Source organism: Petaurus breviceps, unplaced genomic scaffold (genome assembly GCF_028583685.1).
Source record: "Petaurus breviceps papuanus isolate PSGF00001 unplaced genomic scaffold, PetGlider_PUasm1.0 76, whole genome shotgun sequence".
NCBI classification, from domain to species: Eukaryota; Metazoa; Chordata; class Mammalia; order Diprotodontia; family Petauridae; genus Petaurus; species Petaurus breviceps.
In genome coordinates this window covers 10,825,148-10,847,261 of record NW_027186473.1, presented here as the reverse complement: position 1 = coordinate 10,847,261, position 22,114 = coordinate 10,825,148, and the positions used below count along the sequence as shown (strand labels likewise).

Genomic DNA, 22,114 nt, shown 5'->3' with positions numbered 1-22,114 from the left:
GTATAGAAATCGGGTTAAATTAATGAACTTAAAATTTCCTGTGTATTTCTATGCAGCTCTGCAAACTATAGCTGGTACATGGTTCCTCTATGAGCGTATCCTTGTCCCTCCCCCTACTTGGTTTTTCCTCCTCTGCTTTTCTGCTGGGTGTCTATGATAGAGTTGCTACAGAACCACTAAATTCCAGAGACAGATAGGGATCATCCAGTTTCACTTTTGTCCTGAGCATGGATTGTCTGTGCAATATCTGGGACAACAGGTAATCTGGACTCCGTTTGAATACCTTCAGGGACTGGAAACTCCAGACTTCCTGAGCCACCATGCTTGCTCCACTTTTGGACACCTCTAATTGTTAAGAAGATTTCCTTCATCATTTCCTTTCTCTTCCTTTAATTAGCTGCATTACTTTTTTCCTCATTTGTTGTTCTAATTAGAGGCAGCTGGGTAGCACAATGGATAAGTAGTCTTGAACCCCACCTATAGCCTTAAGCATTTACTAGCTGTGACCTTGGGCAAGTCACTGAAAAAGGAGATAATTGGGTATTTACTAGATGTGACCTCGGGCAAATCACTTAACCTCTGTCCATAAAAAAAAAAAAAAAGGCAAGTGCTGACTTACATGGAGGTCAGAAGAAACGTGAGAGGGACACCCTCAACTGTGAGATAGGGGAGATGTTGGCATTGACCACTCAGCGTGGTGTGCCCACGTCAAAGAAGGGGCTGTACCCCATGAGCAAAGCAGAATTGCAGTAGCTCAAAAGAAACAGAAGAGGAGCAAATTTAGAGACTTCTCCACGCCGAAAGTTCACATGCACTGTTTGTGCCTGACCTGTGGTGGAGCCCTCCAAGTTTGTGTTGGTCTGATCAGCCTCAGTCAGACCCACTGTGCCTTGACCCCAAAATCGTGGTGTTATTTTGGTCCTCTTCCAGAACCAGGGACTACAATCAGCCTGTAACACGGGGATAATGATAGCATCTTCCTCCCAAAGCATAAAAATTAGCTACTATTTGTAAAGCCTTTTGCAAGGGCTATATGAATGCTAACCAGTATTATTGTTGGTATTGTTACTATCGCCATTATTTCATTTAGAGTTAGTTGCTTTTAAATTAGGTCGCATGCATGCATCAGTGAATACTTTCTGAGCATCCCCTTTGGGCCAGCTGTGGCTATGCTGGATAATATGGGCGTGAAGATGAATTAAGACCCAGTCCCCATCCTTAGTCTAGGGAAGGTCAACAGGTGAGAGGAATCTGTTGAGCAGGTTAGAGGTACATGCAAACTGCTGTTTTGGAAGCAAAGACAGAACTTGTTAAGTGCATGAGAGCTATAATTATACCTGTCAAACCTGAGAGGCTGCTTTATCGTTACACACACTTGTACCTATGTGTAAATTCATAGGAATTCAGGGGAGAGAGAAATAAGGATGAGAGGAGAGTAGCTGGAGATGTCTGCATGCTTCTCAAAGCTTTTCAGAGTTGTTCATTTTTACAGTGTTGGTAGGAGGGAGAGAAAATAAATGGAAACAAATTTAAAATGCATAAATAAGTGCTGAGGCCCAATGTTAGTGGGAAACTCTTTATGCAAGAAATATTCTAGAACCCATTGTCACTTTGTGAAAGAGCATTTCCTTGACCATTAAAAGAGGCATGAGTCCTGGTCTTAATTGGATTAAAATTAATTTTTTGATGAAATAAATGTATATATAGTAGCATCTCATTGCAGGAACTATCTTGGAAAGGGTGACTTTTCTGATGACTAACCCAGTTAAACTCCAGAGCTAGTCCTATCTCATCTGATAAGGAATTTCCACATTCCCAATGCCTCCAAGATGGCCTGAATATGTGAATTTGTTCCAGGTGACTCCACCCTGGCATTGTCAGGGTTCATCACCTCCCCAGTTCTAGAAGTACTAGAAGAAACAGTATGAAGATGTTCCCTTGAGTACCATGCCACACAGCGTGCAGCTTCTTGAGAGTTTTGTCTAGAGCTTGGAGACAGAAAGGTCCTCTGTGCTTTTTAATAAACTGTACTGAACTCCTCGCAGAATGGATGGCAGGTGGTAAACCAGGGCCAACTGTTGTTCCTCTTCTCCTCTGTCTGCCATTGGACAGGGGTGCAGTGCATTGACTGTTCTAGAATAAATGACCCACCACCCACCTTCATTCCCTCTGCTTTCTTTCCTGGGTATCACAGAAGGTATTCCCTGAGTACTGATGGATTCACACACACACACACACACACACACACACACACACACACACACACACACACACACGGTGGAATTGTTTTATAATCTTCCCTTAATGAATAGCGGCCAGGAAAAGAAATCTCACCAATACGAGGGAAATTCAGGCCACTTGTTTCTCCTTTGTCATGGTGTCAGCCTCCAGACACTTGAGCTACAGAGCTGCTGTGAAATTGTTTTCTTCCAGAGTCATGAGGAACTTTCAGGGGTGCAACCTCTCAGTCAGGGACTGTTTGGAAAGGAGTAATTCAAACCAGAAAGCCCCATTGAGCGTTATTGTTGTACTGCTGGGCTGGGCATATTTTTAGTCCCTTTAAATGGCATTTCCAAATGCTCTAATGTTATGTGGAATATGAATAGAAGCTCTTATTTACTTCAGTTGAATTTAAACCCTGCAAAAATTTCTCTGTGAGTGGAAGGAAAAAAAAGGTGAGGAAGGAAGACCCGGCATAGAGTTTCACTGAAATAAGTAAAAACTGCAAACTCATGGCAGCTAGGTAGTACATTGAAGAGGACAGTGTACTGGATCTGTAGTCAGGAAGTTCTAAGTTCAGACACTTAGTAGCTGGGTGACCTTAGGCAAGTCAGTCACTTAACCTTGCTTGCCTCAGTTTCCCTCTCCATAAAATGAGCTAGAGAAGGAAATGGCAAACCACTCCAGGATCTTTGTCCAGAAAACCCTAAATAGGGGCATCTAGGTGGCGCAGTGAATAGAGCACAAGCCCTGGAGTCAGGAGGACCTGAGTTCAAATGTGGCCTCAGATACTTGACACTTCTTAGCTATGTGACCTTGGGCAAGTCACTTAACCCCAATTGCCTTTCCTCCCTCTCCCACCCCCAAAGAAAAGCCTAAATAAGGTTACAACAAGTAACAACAAAAACAACAAGTAGTAAGGTGCTAGTAAGGCTTTAGAGGTAGAGAGATACAAATGAGAAACAGTCTCTGCTGTCAAAATTGTTTTCCACTGAGGAACATTAAATGAGATGAATACAACATGATCTGGGTTGAGAAGAAAGTGCTGACAATTGTCTGTAGGATAGGGTGGGGATTTCTGTATGCCCATGCCCATGCCCATGTGTGAATGGTACACGTATAAAAAAAGGAAAGAAAAGAAAACAAGCCGTGCACTGTGGGCCCTGCCCTGACTCTGGCTCCTTCTCCCTTAGGTCAATGGCATGGACATTAGCAGTGTGCCTCACAGCTACGCCCTGACCCTCCTGAGACAGCCTTGCCAGGTGCTGCGGCTGACAGTCCTGAGGGAGCAAAGATACCGCAGTCGGTCCAGTGGACTGGCCCTTGAGACTCAGAGCCCCCGTGATGACAGCTTTCACGTGATCCTGAACAAAAGCAGCCCCGAAGAGCAGCTCGGAATCAAACTCGTGCGCAGGGTGGACGAACCAGGGGTGTTCATTTTCAACTTGCTGGATGGTGGTGTGGCTGACCGGCATGGCCAGCTGGAGGAGAATGACCGGGTATTGGCCATTAACGGACATGACCTGCGGTATGGCAGTCCGGAAAGGGCCGCCCAGCTGATCCAGGTGAGCCATGGTGGTCTCTGAACCTGTCATCAATAGTCTTCCACCCCAGCCCCATCCCTGTGATGACACACATAATTTGTTGTGACTCGGTAGGGGAGAAAAGGTCGACAGGCTAGCATTTATACAACTTTTATCCAAGTAGCATTGCTGTGAATGTTACTCATACCAGTGCTGAAGACCGCCCAGTTATCACAATAATCAGTCCATCTGATAATGGATAGTGAGCAGTGTTGTGTCTTGAAAAGAGTGCCTGGGATGTGGGCTCAGATCCTGGATCTGACTTAAGCTACATGTTATGAGCAAGTCACTTCTTTGAAACTTGATTTTCTCACCTGTGAAGTGAGGAGAATACTATTTGTGCTGTTTATCTCATAGGGGTGCTGTGAGGGAAGTGTTTTGTCAATTATAAAGTATTTTAGAAAGGTGAGTTATTATTATAATTGTTATCATTTCTAACTGGGCCTGTGATTTCATTGGCATGGACAACTTCTGAGGAGGATTCTTCCTCTACCAAGGTAAATTGGCAGCTGTTCTGAAATTACTAGTGTTAGAAAGTTGACTCGAGACACTGAGAGCTTATGTGAGTTGTCCAGGGTCAGCCAGCCTGTATGTGCCAAGGGAACAACTTGAACCTGGGCCTTCTTGACTCCCAGACCTGCTCTCTATACACTACAATGTGCTCTAATGGACCGTATTAGCACCTGGAAGGTGTATCACAATACAGAGGCATTCACATGTTCACATTGCTGAGTTCAGGGAGGCCTGGCGTTTATCTTAGGGACAACAAAGAGACAAGACACACTAACCTGTGTGCTCCAGGTCCTCTGAGTATTCCAGCCCATTCTTGGAATGTCTGAGGCAAAATAACCCTATGCTTCCTCTTCCCAGGGTGCTAGGGACCCAGCGTACGCTGGGGCAGGAGTAAGCTCTTAGATTCCCTTGGGATGAGCCTTTCCTGGGGCCGACGGGAGTCTCATGAGTACTCCCTCTACTCACTCCTCTGTTCTCACCCCACCCACCCCCCACCAGGTTGCCCAGAAGAGTACTGAGACAATTGTTTGCTTCGTCGGTTTCACCATGTTGGTTCAGAGTTCATGTCCTCGAGCCGATGTGGGATGGCATATAGCTGGGGATATTGCGAGGGTTGCTAATATTTGCTCTTTCTACCTTTTTACTATGTATGTCTACCCTTTCTAGTTGTGTTGATACCATTATACTTCTGTGGACTTTGTACAAAAGCATTCCCATAAAGTTTTGCATAGAAAATCCAATCTGGGGGCTGGGATGTTTAAATTGTGTTTAGTAATATCTTGAGTTTAAAAAATCACTGAAGAGCCTGAGAAGATTGTCAGTAATTTGGCACTATTTATTGAGAGACCAGTATGCTTTGAGGAGTTGTGGCAGGACAAAATCCCCGCCCTGAAGGAGTCTTTCCACTAATTCTATCCCAGTAAGACCCTGCTGTCTTCTGAGGTATTGATGGTGTTTCATTTATATTAGCTCATCTGAACTCACTTTCAGGACAAATAAGGGATAGATTGTGACAGTTCTATTTTAGTGATGGGGAAATCTAGTCCAGGAGCGGTGAGGTGATTTACCTGACCCCACATGGCTCACTCTTTCCTTCCCTTGTTAAGGAAGGACCAACCTAAGTGTTCTGTTCATCGGCTCACTGTCTCAGTACAATTCTCGCCCTGCTCTGTGCGCCATGACAGACGCTCACACTGTGGGACAAACAGAGTGAAGCCAGAATTGTTCCCTTTCTGATGGCAAATGGTTTACTCAGGCATTAATGAAACTGTCCCATGTCAGCTCCACCCCCCAGGGATTTCTCATGAAGTCATTTGCCAAGAGTATCAACTGTGAATGCTCTTTTAAATGCCATTTGTCCACATGGCAAATCCTGCAGCTTTTCCCTTCTTGTCTGAGGCCCCAAGGCTTTGAAGGCTCCTTGGAACGCCTTTAACACAGCTGCCTAAACATCTTTGAAATAAAGCCCTATTTGCATGCGATGAGGATGGGCATCTCAAATGTTGGTACCATTCCACAGGCACATAACGTAGGCCAAATGCATGAATATTCCCTCCTGGAAAGAGGAATCCATTCTGATTGTCTTTATGTTAGTTAGAGTCACATATATTGTGATGTTAGATTAAGGGAAGGAACCACATCACCACCAACTATCTCTAGGTCTTTTAGTTGTTGGAATCTTTGAGCTTCCTCTGAACCACATACAGGGCATTTTAAGTTTTAGGGGGAAAAAAAAGCACATCTCAGATATAATATTCACAGAACTGAGTTTGCTGAGACAACTGTGTCAGTTGAAAAGATCATAATTGAATTCAGGATTTTTCCTCTTGCTAACAGAGAGGAAAACAAAAACCCACCCCCAAAAACAACCTACTCTATTTCAGGGAGGTTCATTTATGAAATGAAATCTTGCCTAACAATGGGAATTTCTAAAAACATTTCCTTTTGCTTACTAAACAGAACCAGTTTGCTTTATAAGCAGAAGGAGAGTGGGCTGGGGAAGATCCCACCAAAAAACTGGTTGGGGAAGAAATGGAAAAAATGAAACACTGTTGAAAAAAAAATCTCAACTAAGCCCTTGTTAATTCTAAAATGTGGATATTTCTATGTTTCTTGTAATATGCACCAGGCCGGGCTGGAGGTGGGGGAGAGGGGATGGAATTAAACAGACTGCTCCCCATCAAAGGGAGAAGGTCAGATTTCTACCCAATCCCCAGCCAGCTTTGGCCTGATGTGTGAACTCCATGAATCACATTTGCCTAACAGAAGAATTCCCAGACAGCATGTCTTTTTGGTCATGTTTTCTCTTAAGGTACCACGCACTCTGGGTCTTTCCACATGATTTCAGGGAAGAGTTATTACAGAAGAAGCCACAAATGTTTTGAATTGGACAGACTTTATAAATGTTGGGTCTTAACCTCTGCTTACTCAACAGCAGCCCTCGGTTTGCCAGACCCCAAATGTTGGGCCCAGGGTAAAACAGAACCCCATCATGACAGAACCAAGAGTCTCAGGTTATGTGAAAGTCATTTCCTTAGCAACTTGGATGTAATTATGCTTTTCTGCCAGTGTCAGTTTCCTAATCACTTTGAAAACAGCAGTCATGTGATCGACTTAAATGAATGTAACAGTAGAATTGCTGAAATCTGCAGGATTATGCCTGAAATGGATGTATCAAAAATAAGGAAGAGAAAGATGAAAGGCGATAGTCTCAGATTTAGTTTTAAGGGATCTTTGAGGTCATTTGCTCCAACCCTTTCATTTTACAGATCAGGAAACTGAGGCCCCAAAAGTCTGACAGGTAGCAGTAAGTAGCAGAACCATTATCTAAACTTACATCCTGTGATAAATTCAGCAGAGAGCTCAATGTACTGAACTTTGGGGTGTCAGTGGGTACTGATCAGTTAATAAGACACATCATCCTACATACAAGTAATGAGAATGGGTGTGGTTGTGGTGTGAGAATCGTGCTTATTATGAAATTTTGTCACCAGAGTATTTTGGTCTGGACTCATAATTTCATCAAATGCAAAAACCCCCTCCACCAAGCAGATCAGCAACTCATTTGTCAATAATAGTCTTATAGAGTTCCCCAGGGGCTCTTAGAACTTAAATCAACAAATAAACATTTATTCAGTGCTGTCTGTGTGCCAGGCACTGTATTAAGAGCCAGGGATACAAAAAGAGGCAAAAACAGTCCCTACCCTTAAGGAACTCAGAATCTAATGAAGGAGACAACATGCAATCATATTTATGCAAACCAAGATATATACAAGATAAATTGGAAATAATTAAGAGAGAAGGTACTGGAATTAATCTGGACTTGGGTTCAAATCCTGGCTCCATAGTGTACCATCTGTTTGATCTTGGGAAAGTTCTTTACCCTCTTTTTTAGGCTCTAATTTTCTGATCTGTAAAATGAGGGACATAACTAGAGAATCTCTGAGGTCTTTCTTTTCTAGCTTATAAGTTTTTCAATTAAAACCAACAAGCATTTATTAAACACCTACCACACACAAGGCACTGTGCTAGGTTCTGGGAATAAAAATAGGCCTCCCCCTCAAGTCTTTTTTCAGAAGATTTTAGTTGGGACTTAGCCAGAGAAGTCAGTAGGTAACGATGGAGAGGGAGATCATTTTGGGCATGGAGGACAGCCAGAGAAAATACCCAGAGCCAAGAGATGGAGTATCTTATTTGTGGAAAAGCCAGGAGTCCAGTGTCACTGGGTCAAAGAAGATGTGTTAGGGAGTAAGGAGTAAGAAGACTGGAAAGGGAGGAGGGAGCTAGGTTATGAGGGGCTTTGTAGAAGATTTTGTATTTGATCCTTGAGGTGATATGGAACCACTGGAGTTTATGTGGGTGTGGGGGGAGGGTATCAGGGGCATGATGTGGGCAGACCTGCCCTTGAGGAAAAGCACTTTAGTGACTAAATGGAGGACAGTTTAGAGTGGGGAAGAGGCTCCAGGCAGGCAGACCCACCACTAAGCTATTGAAATACTCCAGGTGTGAGGTGATGGGGCCTGCACTGGAGTGGTGACATATCAGGAGAAAAAGGGGCCAAATTGAAAAGTAGTTACAAAGGGGAATTCGACAAGCCTTGGTAACAGTTTCGATATGGACTAGGGGGCAGGGAATGGGGGTGGGAAGGGAAAGACACTGAGAGATAGTGAGGAGTTGAGGGTGAACTTTGCTTGAGTCTGAGGGACTGGGAGGTTGGTGTGGCCCTCTACAGTAATAGGGAAGGTTTTGTGGGTGGGGAGTTCAGGGCGAAAGCCATGTTTTAGATAAGTTGAATTTAAGATATCTATTGGATATCCAGTTTGAGAAGTCTGAAAGCAGTTAGAGATTAGTTAAATGACCAGCCTACAGTGATACAGCCGGTTAAGTTTATCAGAGGCTAGACTTAACAAAAGCTTTCCTAATTTTCCAACACTGTTTTTGTTTTTTTTTAACAATTTCAGACTTATTCAATGAAAGATTTAGCAACATAGATGACAAAACTCGGTATCTTATGGATACTAATTGCCAGGTCTTTTCAGGCACCATCTTGTCTTGAAGACTTCTCATTGTGCACTGCCACAGGATAGGAAAGGTGCCATTTAAGTGACCTCACTAGTCCCTTCTGAGAAAAAATAGCCATAGCGATTAACTGATAAGTTATTTCAGCAAAGGACAACTAATAAATAAGGAATCTCCACAGGTGATTTTAAATGTATTCAGTGTATATTGTATAGATTCAGAGTATCCCATATATCTTAACTTGAAATTATATTAAGATATTTGAAACACTCCTGCATAGTATATTTGTGTGTATGTACATGTATACATGTGGATATGTATGTATGTATACATATATGTAATGTACATGCACACATAAAGCTGTATCTTGATAGTTTAAAACTACACTAAGACCTTTATAACATTGCGTGTAGGACATAGCTTTAGAGGCCATCAAAGAACAAGTAATTGATGTCTTTCTTTCTAGTTACCCAATGATTGCTGCTGAATACCTGGAGTTCTGAGACAACCATTTAGAAGTCAAGTTAACAGGCATTTATTAAATGCTTACTGTATACCAGACCTTGTACCAAGGACTGGAAATACAAATACAAGCAGAAAGAAAGATAGACTCTGCCCTTAAGGTTCTTAAATATCATTGGAGGAAGACAGAACTTTAAAGGAAGCTGAAAAGGAGAAGGGCATGTCTAGGGATAGGGTAGAGAATGTCCGGAGGATCAGGAGTGGAGCCTGGAGAGGAATGACTGTGACTGGCCTGTACAATTTTCTTAAAATGGAGGTTTTGGGAGGAACCAGCCAATCAGAAGAAGGGGTCACAGGAGCAGAGGGTACTTCCAGTGTGAGAAGTCCAGGGGTAAGAGTGAGCTTCTATGGTGAGGAGGCTTCTGTAGCATAGCAGAGAAAATCTGGAGATGGGATGGATGCTAGGGAAGAATCAAGTGCCCTGGAGTCAGAATTCAAAGTGAAATGCAGACTCTCTCTTTTCTGTGTTTTTTTTTGTACGATGCTGCAAAGAATATATGGACTGAGGGTCTGTTTTAATAACTTTTCTCACTAGGACTGTGACAAAGAGGTGAACACTCTTGTGTCTGCATCAACAAAGGGAGAGTTCTTTGAGAAGTGACTCTCCAAAGTCAGTGCTGTGTATGGGTTGAGCCCTGGACATGGAGTCCAGAAGATCTGAATTCAGATGCTGGTCACATACTTACTCGCTGTGTGATCCTGGGCAAAACTTTGAAGCTCCCTTTGCCTCAGTTTCCTCATCAGTAAGATGAGGGTTCCTTGGGGCTTTAAATCCGTGATCCCATCCTGTGTTCCCTACAGGAACTGTTTTGATTTTTGCCTTTGTATCTTTGAGCCTAGCACAGTGCCTCACACATAGTAAGCACTTAGTGGGACTATAAGCCATCAAATCAACCCCTTCATTTTATATATATATAGGAAATCAGCTTATTGGTTTTGACCTTAATGCTATAACAAAAATAATAATGACAGCTCACATTTGTGGAAAATTGTCAAGTTTATAAAGTGCTTTACTCGGAATCGTAAGTATTGGAACCAAGATGTGAATCTAGGTCTTTGGGCACAAGGCGCAATGAACGTAAAGGAAATGGAAATTGGGGCGGGAAGTGAAAGGAATAATATTTCAGCTCTCAGAGTCAGCTTCCTTATCTGACTTGGGAAAGACAAGATACAGAGGAGAGGAAACCTTACTTAAAATGATATAACTTTGTAACTCCAATTGATAAAATTTCTACACATTCTTTCTCTTTACAACAATGATTCTTAACACGAGGGGCCTTGAACTTAAAAAAAAAAGTGTGATGATTGTATTTTGATATAAATGTTTTCTTTTATAGTCCTATGCATTTTATGCATTCAAAAGCATCACTCCAAAGAGGGGTCCATGGGCTCCCGCAGACTCCCAAAGGAGTCCATGATGCAACAAAGGTAAAGAAAAACTTTAAAGGATCTGTAATTTTATTCACATGGCCACTCCCTGCATGATCGAAGGTTGCAGCCCCTCTGCCAGGGTATCCCTGTCTATAAGATATATCTATCATAATACCATAAATATCTTAAAGATATCTTAGAGCCAGTTAATGAGTTGCTATGGCCAAAAAATCCATTACCTTGTGGCTTTATAACAGCTTCTGGAGAGCCCAAGCCTCTCCAAATCTAACTAGATTGGTCCTCAGCTGACAGTTGCTAGGATCTAGACCTAGTCTTTCCACCTTGGTGGGATCGTAGGATTGTAAATTGAAAGCTGGGAGAGAGCTTAGAGGTCATCAAGCCCAAGCTCCTCATTTTACAGATACAGAAGATGAGGCCGGAGAGGTTAAGCAATTTACCCAGGTAGGAAATAGTGAAGATAGGCCTCAATCCAGAACTCTTCATTCCCACAGTACCAGACCATCATGTCTTTGGCTCTATCACAGCTTGTACATCACTGGCATCACATGCAATGGGTCACTTCCACACCACGATAAGCCATCTGAGGAGGGCTTTAGTGGAACAAAACCACATGGAAATACTTTGTTTTCCTGTTGCCTCATGGACAAACTTCCATGATGAGTGATTCCTCTTATTGACAAGTTCTCTGTCAGTTTCCTTCCCCTTTAGTCATCCTTTCCCATGCCACATATGGAAAGTGAAGAAAATGGTAAACAAGCACCAGCTCTTGCACCTCCACTAACAGAAGGAAACAATCCTTTGTGCCATGTGCTCCAATGTATTTCCTTTCTGTCACCTAATAATAACTAATGTTCTAACATAATGCTATAAGGTTTGCAAAATCTGTTGCTATTCAGTGGTATCTGACTCTCTCTGACACCATTTAGGGTTTTCTCGGCAAAGATACTGGAGTGGTTTGCCATTTCTTCTCTAGCTCATTTTACAGATGAGGAAACTAAGGCAAAGAGGGTAAAGTAGCTTGTCCAAAGGTCACACAGTTTGTAAATGTCTGAGAACAAATTTGAACTCGGATCTTCCTGACTGATGCTCTATCCATGGCACCACCTAGCTGCCCCATAAGGTTTGCAAAATTCTTTCCTACATCCATTGTTTCCTTCCAGAAGAATGTAAGCTCCTCGAGGGCAAGGAATGTTTTGTTTTTGTCTTTTTACTCTCTGCTTCTTGGATCCTGGTATACTGGAACGAGAGCTGCCCTTGGTTCTGGAAAGACTGGGTTCAAGTTTCACCTCGGATATATATTGGTTATGTGGCCCTACTTAAGTCACTTAACCTCTCAGTGAGCCAAGAAACTGTTTTAAGTCTCTATATTGCAGAGATGATGTGGCCTGCCTTAGTAGAGGGATTTTCCTTAGCTGAGAGTTCCCTATATCAATAAGATGACAGGCCCAGTACCTGTTCCTTATCCTGAGTGCCTCCCACATAGTAACAACTTAAGAAATGCTTGCTAAATCTCATGAGGCAAGTAGTACAAGTATTAGTATCTTTAGTTTATAGATCAATTAAACATTTATTTACAACAAATCCATTAAACATTTATTAATTACCTACTAGGTGCCAGGCATTGGGTAAAGCTGGAGATGCAAAGATAGAAATGAAGTAGTCCCTGGCCTCAAAGAGTTTTTGCTCAATAGAGATTGATACTTGTTTGGGTTCCACACAACTAGTAAGTCTATGTCGGATTTTCATTCTCTTGATTCCAAGTCTAGCTCAATGCATGAGGGTACAGTACAATGGATTCACCTGCACAAAATAATTGGCATTTTACCAGTTATGATAAGTCCCACCTCACCGACCCAGATACTCTGGAAGAGAAGCCCCTTTACTTGTAGACTTGGTGTACATTTTTATTAGGTGGCTGGTGTGAGCTGAGAATTTAACATTGCAAGTAAGGATTTCCATGTACATGGAGAGCAGTTATTTATTAGGGGAGCCTTCCTGCCAATAATTTAATGCTAGACACAGCACATGAAAATCCAGTGAGAAGTCTGAGCCTGAAAATGTGAATTAAATAGCTGTTGCAGACTGCTCCTTGGCATTTGGGCTTTGTCTGGCCACTTGATGTGATGTATGAGCCTAAAACGCTCTTGATCCTTTATGAGGTGATTAGATCTGGTGTCCTCTTCTTTTCCAAGACTAACTCAACACGAAACACAGACCCAGAGTGGAAAGTCATGCCAGCATACTTCAGAAGCCTGAAGTTTCTGAGAGAGAAAGAGAGAGAGAGACCGACCAACTTGGGCTCATCTTGATTCATCCCTAATGTTTACCTCAACTTATCTTGGGAAATTTTTCTCTTTCAGAGATAACCTCATTGGGATAATTGATGCCAGCAGTACAAAGAAGTGGACACAGTTATTACAAAATCCTTTTCCAAGAAGTGCATTTAGCTAGCTAATGCCATAGATCTTTGTGTCAGGTTCCTTAATTCCTGCTTCCTGGATGAGCTATTTATGTGGTGTTCTGAACCTGACTTGAACATCTTTGCTTTCGATCTGATAAGAAACACCAGGGAAAGAAACAGCAGCAACTGCTCTGATCAGAAGAGATTATTGGGCTTTTTATACAAGAGGAGTGGTTGGGAGAATTGAAGTTGGTTTTCTGAATTCACAGGCTCTACTTATTTTCAGGCTCCTGTGAAGCTTCTAGCTGCTGTGTGTCTTAATGTGGAATCCATTGCTTTTATAACTTTCTTGTAAATAATCAGTCATCTAGGTGATATGGTGGATAGACCACCCAGCCTGGAGTCAGGAAGACATGAGTTCAAATCCAGTCTCAGACATTCACTAGCTGAGTGACCCTGGGCAAGTCACTTAACCCTGTTTGCCTCAGTTTCCTCATTTGTAAAGTGAGCTGGAGAAGGAACTCGCAAACTTCTGCATTATTGGTGCCAAGAAAACCCTAAATGGGGTCATAAAGAATCAAACACAAATGAAAAAACTGAACAACAACCACAAAAAATAATCAGTTTGTAATTGTAATCAGAATGGAGAGCCTTGGGGACAAATTTCTCTTAAAAAGAAAAAAAATAAAGCCAAGAAGTTGTTTTACAATATTGATATTATAGGGGTAATTTCTGTACTATGACTTGTGATATAATACAGGAAAATCACTACCTTGATGAAGGCTAATTAGTAGAAATGGTACTGCTCTGATGAGGAAAGGGGATGGAGATGAAAGTGTAGAGAAGGACCCTATCGATTTCAGGGATGGGGTTTCTGTTCATTGTCTTTAAACATGTTACTGGTGGTGGAGGACAATAATAGTAGAAATTTGTACAGGGCTTAGAGTGCAGTGAAAGGAGGTAGTGATATTACGGATGAGGAAAATTGAAATGAGTGTCAGGACCGAGATCAGAAGCCAGGTCTCCTGGATCAGTCATTTAGAATTGGACCTTAGAGATCACCTACTAACCCAACCTTATTTTACAGTTGAGGTAAGTGAGGCCAGAGAGGCAAACTGGCTTGTCTGAGGTTTTGTAGACAGTAAGTAGAAGAGCTGTGTTTTAGACTCATAGAACCATTGATTTAGAAGCAGGATCTTAGAGTTCATCATCATTTTACTGATGAGGAAACTGAAGGTTCAGTACCTTGCCCAGGGTCACATAGGCAGTAAGCTACAGGGCCAGAGTTTCATCACCACTGTGCTCTGAAGTCCATGACTCCAAATCAATCCCCCTTTTTTTCGTATTTCATACAGTAGTGCTCTTTCTACTTCACCCTATCACCTCTGAGTGGAGGGAAAGAAAAGAATGGAAAGGTAAGCAGGTACCAAATCTCTTTAATTTCTACTGCCTTGGATAATGATTTTGGTGGAGGTGGGGCTATGGAAGGGAGAGCACAGAGAAACCCCCAACTAATGCCCAAGTTGGTGATTACAAATCACCTGGGGATGATTTTTCCTTGAGATAATTGGCTCACTCTGCCCCAACTCATAAGAGTCTAGATTTATGCTGGAAAGTTGCAATTATTCTTCATTGCCCTTCAGGATACTGACTCCCCAGAACTGAGTGACCTGAGAAGTGACGAGTAATCAGAAAGTCACTTGGAAAGCATAGAATCAGCCCAAATGGAGTTGGGCAGCCTCGAGGTCTCACCTGACCTCTATCTAGTTCCATCTATTGAAGTCTCCCTATTTCCTGTGTTTGGAATGTTCACATCCACCCAAGAGAGTCAGTTAACAAGCATTTATTAAGTGCTTACTGTGTACCAGGCACTGTGCTAAGTACTGAGAATCAAAAGGCAAAAAATACAGTTCCAGTATTGGGCCCTTAAGGAACCCCCATTCTAATGGGGGAGACAACATGCAAACAGCTGTGTACAGGCAAGCTATATACAGTGCTGGAGAAACACAGGCAGATGTTTACTCTCTACTCTCCTTTTTCTATACTTCATTAGGACTGGGACTTTTGTGTCTACTTTTTCATTGCAACGTGTTTCCATAGAATATTATAATTCCCAACCACATAGATAATAATTGATGCATTATGTTTTAGCTTGACTGCTTCAAGATGACATATAGGGAAGTACCTTCATCTCATCAGTAAACTAGCTCCAAATTCCACTGTAGGATGTCATTTTGGGGAAGGCTTCTTATATATGACTAGTCCCATCCATGACGCAGAGATTTCTGTTCACAGTTCAGCAAAACAAATGACCATATCGGTCATATCCCAAAATGTGTATCTTCTTGTGCATCAGCTCTTTTTTTTTTAATAGAAGAACTTTTATTTGAATATACTCTGCTCCTACATCCAGTGTCTGCACAGGATGGAATAAAATCTAAATTTCAGAACACAAGTATTTACTCTGCAGCTTGTAAGACAAACACAGACTAGAACTATCAGTATTTTAGTCAAACCACACATAAGGCATCCTATTAACTGACAAATATTGTCATGTAAACTTTTGTTTGGTGACATCTGTATTTGGAGTTTTCAGTAAACAAATATAAAAGACTTTAAAAATTTATAATGGTGGACAAATGACTTTGTACCTTCTATAGTGATAAATAAAAGGAGGGGAAATGAGGGTCAATGAGACATGATTCATTAAGTACTCTTTAGGAAACAATCATTGTCAACTAGAAAGCAGGTGGAAACCTTTTTGGTTTAAAAAAAAGCTGGTAAACTAATGTTAATATGAGAAGTGTCAGTGTGTTAGCTGTTATTTTTTCCTTACAGATGCTTGACATTTCTTGTTGAAACTCACCTTTTAAGTGCAAAGAACGTATTTAATCTGCTGTGGTGGAAGGGTGGGAATTAGGTCCTTGGTAGTTGGGGATTCTCATAAGAGTGTCAAGATGAGTCTCAAAATCATCAAGAGGCTTAGGCCTAGGACTAGCCATAATTCTTGCGGACATTAGTTTTTTGGATCTCTTGAATCTTATGCCCATGATAGTGGCCAGGAAGAAGGATGTGAATAGGGACGTTTTGACATCTCGGAGGTCATGGGAGAAATGCCCCACAATCCACCAACAAACCAAAGAAAAGACCAGCAAACAAAGACACAATATTCCTTTGTAATGATATCCCCAAATGCCTCCAAATGCTATTACACTAGCATATCCAAAACCAATCCAGTCAATAGTCATGGTTGCACGTCTTAAGAATCCATGATTTCATCGGTGTGGACATTGCCTCCACCAATGCAGATTGTAGAGCCTTCTGTGTCTTGGCAGAAAGTCTTGTGCCCAGGAGTCAGTCCTGTCTCCAGCACCCTCTGTACTCTCCTCCTCCCTACCTTCCTCCCCCCTCCTCTGCTTGCTCCTCCTGGTCTCCGTGTCCATCCACTCTTGTTGGGTGGTAGGGTAGCATTCTTCATGATTCATTCTCTGTAACTAGGGTTGATCATTGCATTAATCAGAGTCCTTAAATCTTTCACGATTATTTTAACAATGTTGATGTAGTATAAATTGTTCTCCTGGTTCTTCTCACTTCAGTCTTCATACAAGTCAAATTCATTGCTTTGTGGGCCACTTCCCAGTTCTGCCCCAAACCAGATAAAAATGTAATTGGGAAATGGTTAACTAAGTAAATGAAAATGCAATACAACATAGATAATGCTGATTTGTAATTTTGTTTTGTCAATATTTGGCCCACAGGGATCCTTTTCTATTTGAGTTTTTTCTACATCAGCTTTTTCATCAAAATCGTACCAGTTAGACTGGAGTTGGTTTCCCTGTATCATTAATATCATAAATCTTAGCCCAGAAATTAACTCACAGTATGCCATTGAATTATGTCTCTGATCTCCCTCTGCATCACCTTCCTTTGTCTCTAACGTGGGAGGTATGAGTGCAGCTGCATAAACTTTAATGGATCTGTGAACTCACTGATGTGAGTACTCTTTCCTTTGGTACAGTTTGCAGCTTATTCATTCCTTCTCAGTCTGAGTGATTTTTGTCTATGTCCTTCCATAAATTCTGTGCCAGACCCTGTATTCCAGGTCTTTTAACAATATATATAGTGCAACCCCATTTGTTATCCCTTTTTTACACTATGTGAACAGTGCACCTCCTGTTCTTTGCTTCGTAACATCGTTTAAAAACTTTCATGGGCACAAAACACTCCATTTGTGGATGACAACATATTGATAACTTCAAGTCTCAGAATACAGCAATCCTCATTGAGATCCAAAGCCACTCAAAAGAGATCCATGTAATAATCCACATAAGAAGAACCAAACATGTGAAGCATGACTCTTTCCCAGATTATGACATTCATGTAGATGGGCAGCTCATGGAATTAGTCCCTGAGTCCCTATTTCCTAAACAGGGAGCTGACTTAGGAATGGAATAGGAGAAAAAAGTAAATTGGATTACTTTGGGAAATTACACAGTGCTTTTAATTATCTTAAGCATCTTTGACATAGAAAAGCAGTATGATATAAGACAGACCAAATTCTAGTCCAGTCTCTGATATATACTGGCTATATACCCTGGGCAAGTCACTTAAATTCTCAAAGAGCTAGGCAACCCTTTGAGGTTGGAAAAGGGGCCAAAGTGCATCTGGGCATTCCCTAGATTGGAGGAATCACACATCCATTCACCGTCCTTGAAACAGAAACCCAGCTTTTTAAAATTAAAATTCTTTTGTCAATATTATGTGGTTGTGAACCAAGGAACACCATGATCTCTGAAAAATCAGAACAGTGGGTGATCCAAAGAGCAACAGAAAGATTCTGGGGTGTGTGTGTGTGTGTGTGTGTGTGTGTGTGTGTGTGGTTTGGTTGTGTGTGTGTGTACAAAATAAGGAAGGTGCAGTACACTACAATAAAGTTGGATAAGTTAGAAAAAATTGTGTGTTCACTCAATGGAATAATGAACATTATAAAAAGCAAAAACTTTTTCTTTGGATAGTTTTAAGGCTATTCATGAAATGTTTTTAGAAGGAAAGACTCTATAACTTTCCCAGATGTTAAGAATTTTAATATTTTGGACATTCTTCTTTATTTCTACTCTGTACCCTTCATGCTGCAACCAAGTCAATTCCTGTTTTTTTTTTCTTTCCTATCTTTAGTAGACTAAATATACTGTAGCAGAAAAATTCAAGAGGTATGGATTCTGAGTTGTGTCACTAATTAGCTCAGTGAGTTCAGCCAGCTTCATCTCTTTCCTTACCTATAAAAGGGGATGATCCTGCTTGTGTGACCTATTTCTAAGGGTTGTTGCACAGTAGATGGGACACTGTGTCTGCAGTTGGGGAGACAAGTTAAAATTTTGCCCCAGATACTAATTGGTTGGCACTGGGCAAGTCATTTAACCTTTGCCTCAGTTTTCTCATGGGGATAATAATAGCACCTACCTCCCAGGATTGTTGTGAAGTTCAAATGAAATAGAACTTAATAAAGTGCTTTGCAAACCATAAAGCACTACACAGTTGTAATATTTGTAATTGTGATTCGTAATAGTAATAGCCAGCTATTAATAGCGGTTTATAAAGTATGATCAGCATCTTATTAAAGATGCAGGATTTTTTTTTTAATGGACTCTAATCCTAACACTTCACATACTCTTGGAAATGTATTCTCCATAGTTTTCACATTAGATTTTTTAAGATTGTTTATGGGCTTCTGTGTATTATAGTAGATAGAGTTCTGGAGTTGGAATCAGGAAGCTCTGCATTCGAATTCAACTTGTAATAATTAGCTGTGCAACATGAGCCAGTTAAAATTTATATTAACTTCTGTTTCCTCATGTGTATAATCAGGATAATAACACATGAATTACCCTATCCACAGGGCTGATGAGAGGCTCAAAATAGTTAATATACATAATATTCCTTGTAAGCCTTCAAGTGCTATATGTGTCAGTTATTTATTATTATTTTGGAGTACGTTTGAATTTTCCATGTGTGCTTATTTTTAATTCCTTACTAGAAATTTAAATTCTTTTAGGGATAGATCAAGATAATCTCTCTTTTCTTTTCTTTCTCACTCTTATCTCCCCACATTTTTTCTTCATCTTCCTTTTTAAGAATTTTTTTTTCCTGGTAGATAGATAATATGGTACATAACACCCTGTAGAATGCTCTGAAACATTGTTGTCTAAGGCAGTGAGTGAAAAGGTGACTATTTATTAAATTACTATTTAATTAAATTATTATTATATTTACTAATATACTATTAAATTAAATTATTATTTATTAAATTAAAATACTCTTTGGAACAAAGGTTGAAAAACATTGTGTTTATTGATGTTGATAACACCAACATTTTTTAGATGACCTTTTTTAAGAATAGAGAGATTCTCAAAGTCTTATGCAAGTGAGCCGTCCTACAGAGGGAAGAGCCCTGGTTGGCATTTGAAACCTGGATTCTGGTTTTGGTTTTGCCGCTAAGTAGCTGTATGATCTCAGGCAAAACTCACTTAAACTCTGTGGGTCTTTTTCTTGCTCTGTGAAATCAAGGAGTGGGGCCAAGATGATCTCCAAAGTCCCTTCCAATGCTAACATTCTGTAATTATGTAATCCATCCTCTGGTATGGGATTTATTGAAGCTAATAGCCAGGATTTACATTTGTGTCTCATCACACAGGCCAGCGAAAGGCGTGTTCACTTCGTTGTGTCCCGGCAGACTCGACAGCAGGGTCCTGACATCTTGCAGGAGGGAGGCTGGAACATCAATGGCAGTCCCACCTTGCGCCGCAGTGAGAGGAGGAATGCCCACAAGGTGAGTCCGAGAACTGGAGCCACCCCAGCTCTTGGTGCTACAGAAATGGGGGCTGTTTTGCTGCCTTAGCATTTTAAAATCTCTAGGTATTACCTCTGGACGTTATCTCTAGGAAGGACTCTGGTGGCTTTAAATTACAAATGTCAAAAGCCCACGTTTCTTTATTGCTATGGTATCTTATATCCAGGGTAGGAAAAGAGGAAGTTGAGTGATGAACAAGAAAGAGTTTCCTCCTCAGACACTATAGACAAACCTGCTTTCCCATCTGACAATCAAGTGCCATGTTCCCTAGTGAAAATTCTTTTAGACCGATTAAAAAAAAAGACCGTAGAATAAAGCAAGAAGTTTGACTAGATTTGAGTTTTGGGAATTCTCTGTCTGGCTAAAGATGATTATAATGATGGCATTCGTGATGTTTGTTCTTTGTTTCCTAAGGGGCTGAGTTGGGGTGATTCAGTAGGTACAGCTTGTACTGTGGTCTGTGACCATTTTATATCACTAACCACCTCCCTCCCCCATTTCCTTGTTAGAACTTCCTCTGGTAAGAAAGTGGCACCATAAGTAGGAATTTTCCCCTTTGGGGAAAATTCAGTTGAGTTGGGGAGAGGAGATTGAAGGGGAGAGTCTAAGACATGACTGCTTCTCTGCACAGTTCCTGGCACATTGTAAGCTCTCAAGAAATGTTGTTGCCTGACTACCTGCCTGCAAGGTCGAGGTGATTATAGAGAGGGGCCATAGAGTCTGAGGAATTGGGACAAAAGAGTGCTGGAAAGGGATAGGTTGAGACAGAGGTGGTGACTTTGAGCTGGGTACTGAAGGGACAGAGAAGAGGGAGTGACCTAGAGGTCCACAAATGAGAGAGAGAGAGAGAAGGATCTGGAAATATGAAAGGGAATTTTAAAGGAAGAGAAGTGATTGTTGTGTGATAGTGACAGAGGGAAAGTTCGAAAGAGGTAGTGAAGATGCAAGCCACTGCCTGGCTGTGGATGTCAGGGGTGGGAGGGAGACAGGAAATAGCCTTGTCCAGGGTGCAGAGAGCTGTGTTGTCTTCAAGGGAGAGTAAAGCTTCAACAGGCTTAGGTGATGGAACTTTTGTGTGTGTCTGTCTTTCTATCTGTGTGTGGAGGGATAGATGGATGAAGGCACAGAGGAGAGGCAGCCTGCTGTTGTGGATAGAAAGCTGACTTTTGAGTTAGAAAGATATAGGTTCAAGCTCTGCTTCTGATGCATATGGTTGTGTGTCTCTGGTTCCTTCATTTAACCTCTCATTTTCCCCTGCAAGGAATTCCCTGTACCACTCATGGATATAGTCCTCTCCTTGACAGAAGATAAACAATTATATTCAGAATGGAACCAAGAAGCATCTTGACTCTGATCATTCACCTTTTCAGTCCCCTCCCTAGCTTTGATTTTCTGTTTATGTCAAAATTCACCTCTGCAAACGTATCATCTTCAGAGGCTGAAAATGCTAAAAATAAAGGCCAAGCAAAAATGAAAAGACAATTCACTGGTCTCTTGAAAAGTCATAAAACACTGACAGGGAAGGGGGGAAGAGGGAGAGCAACAGGTAAAGGGAAGAAGAAAGAAACTGAGAGACAGAGACACTGCCAGCTAAGAGTTCTAAACAGCTTCAGTAGCTTAAAACTGCGCTAAGGCTTTTTGAGACACTTTATATATTTTCTTATTTGATCCTGTGAAGTAGGTACCACAGGCATTATTATCCCTGGGTCAGGAAACTGAGACTCAGAAAAATTGAGTGAATTGCTATAGCTAGTAAGCCTCAGAGGTGATAATTAAATGAGATTATTATATGTTAATCTCTTCCTCCCATCCAGCTGCCATCCTGTCTTCTCCTCCTTCACCTGCTAAACTTGTTGGAAAAGTTGTCTATAGTATTATATATATATATAGTATATGTGTTCCTTAGCATTCACTCTCTAGTCAACCCTTTGAAATATATCACCTGGTTCAAACTATTCTAAGGTCACCAATCACCAAACCCAATATTCTTCTCTCTAGACATCATAATCCTTGAACTTTTTAATTAATATGTTAATTATGTTAATTTATGTTAATAAATATGTTAATTATTATATGTTAACCTTAAGGTGCTATCCAAATGTAAGCTATTATAATTTT

General features: G+C 41.1%; 1 protein-coding gene and 1 pseudogene across 2 annotated transcripts in view; one reads left to right on the top strand and one right to left on the bottom strand.

Annotated features, from left to right (window-relative positions):
- LNX1 (ligand of numb-protein X 1) overlaps positions 1 to 22,114 on the top strand; it is a 150,963-nt gene that overhangs the window by 109,022 nt on the left and 19,827 nt on the right. For both annotated transcript variants that reach the window (XM_069105230.1, XM_069105231.1), the window contains 2 exons: positions 3,414 to 3,785; positions 19,841 to 19,975. In XM_069105230.1, the coding sequence (XP_068961331.1) occupies positions 3,414 to 3,785; positions 19,841 to 19,975 (507 nt within the window). The remainder of the gene's footprint in view (positions 1 to 3,413; positions 3,786 to 19,840; positions 19,976 to 22,114) is intronic.
- Positions 16,091 to 16,510, bottom strand: LOC138175010 (transmembrane protein 14A pseudogene; annotated as a pseudogene).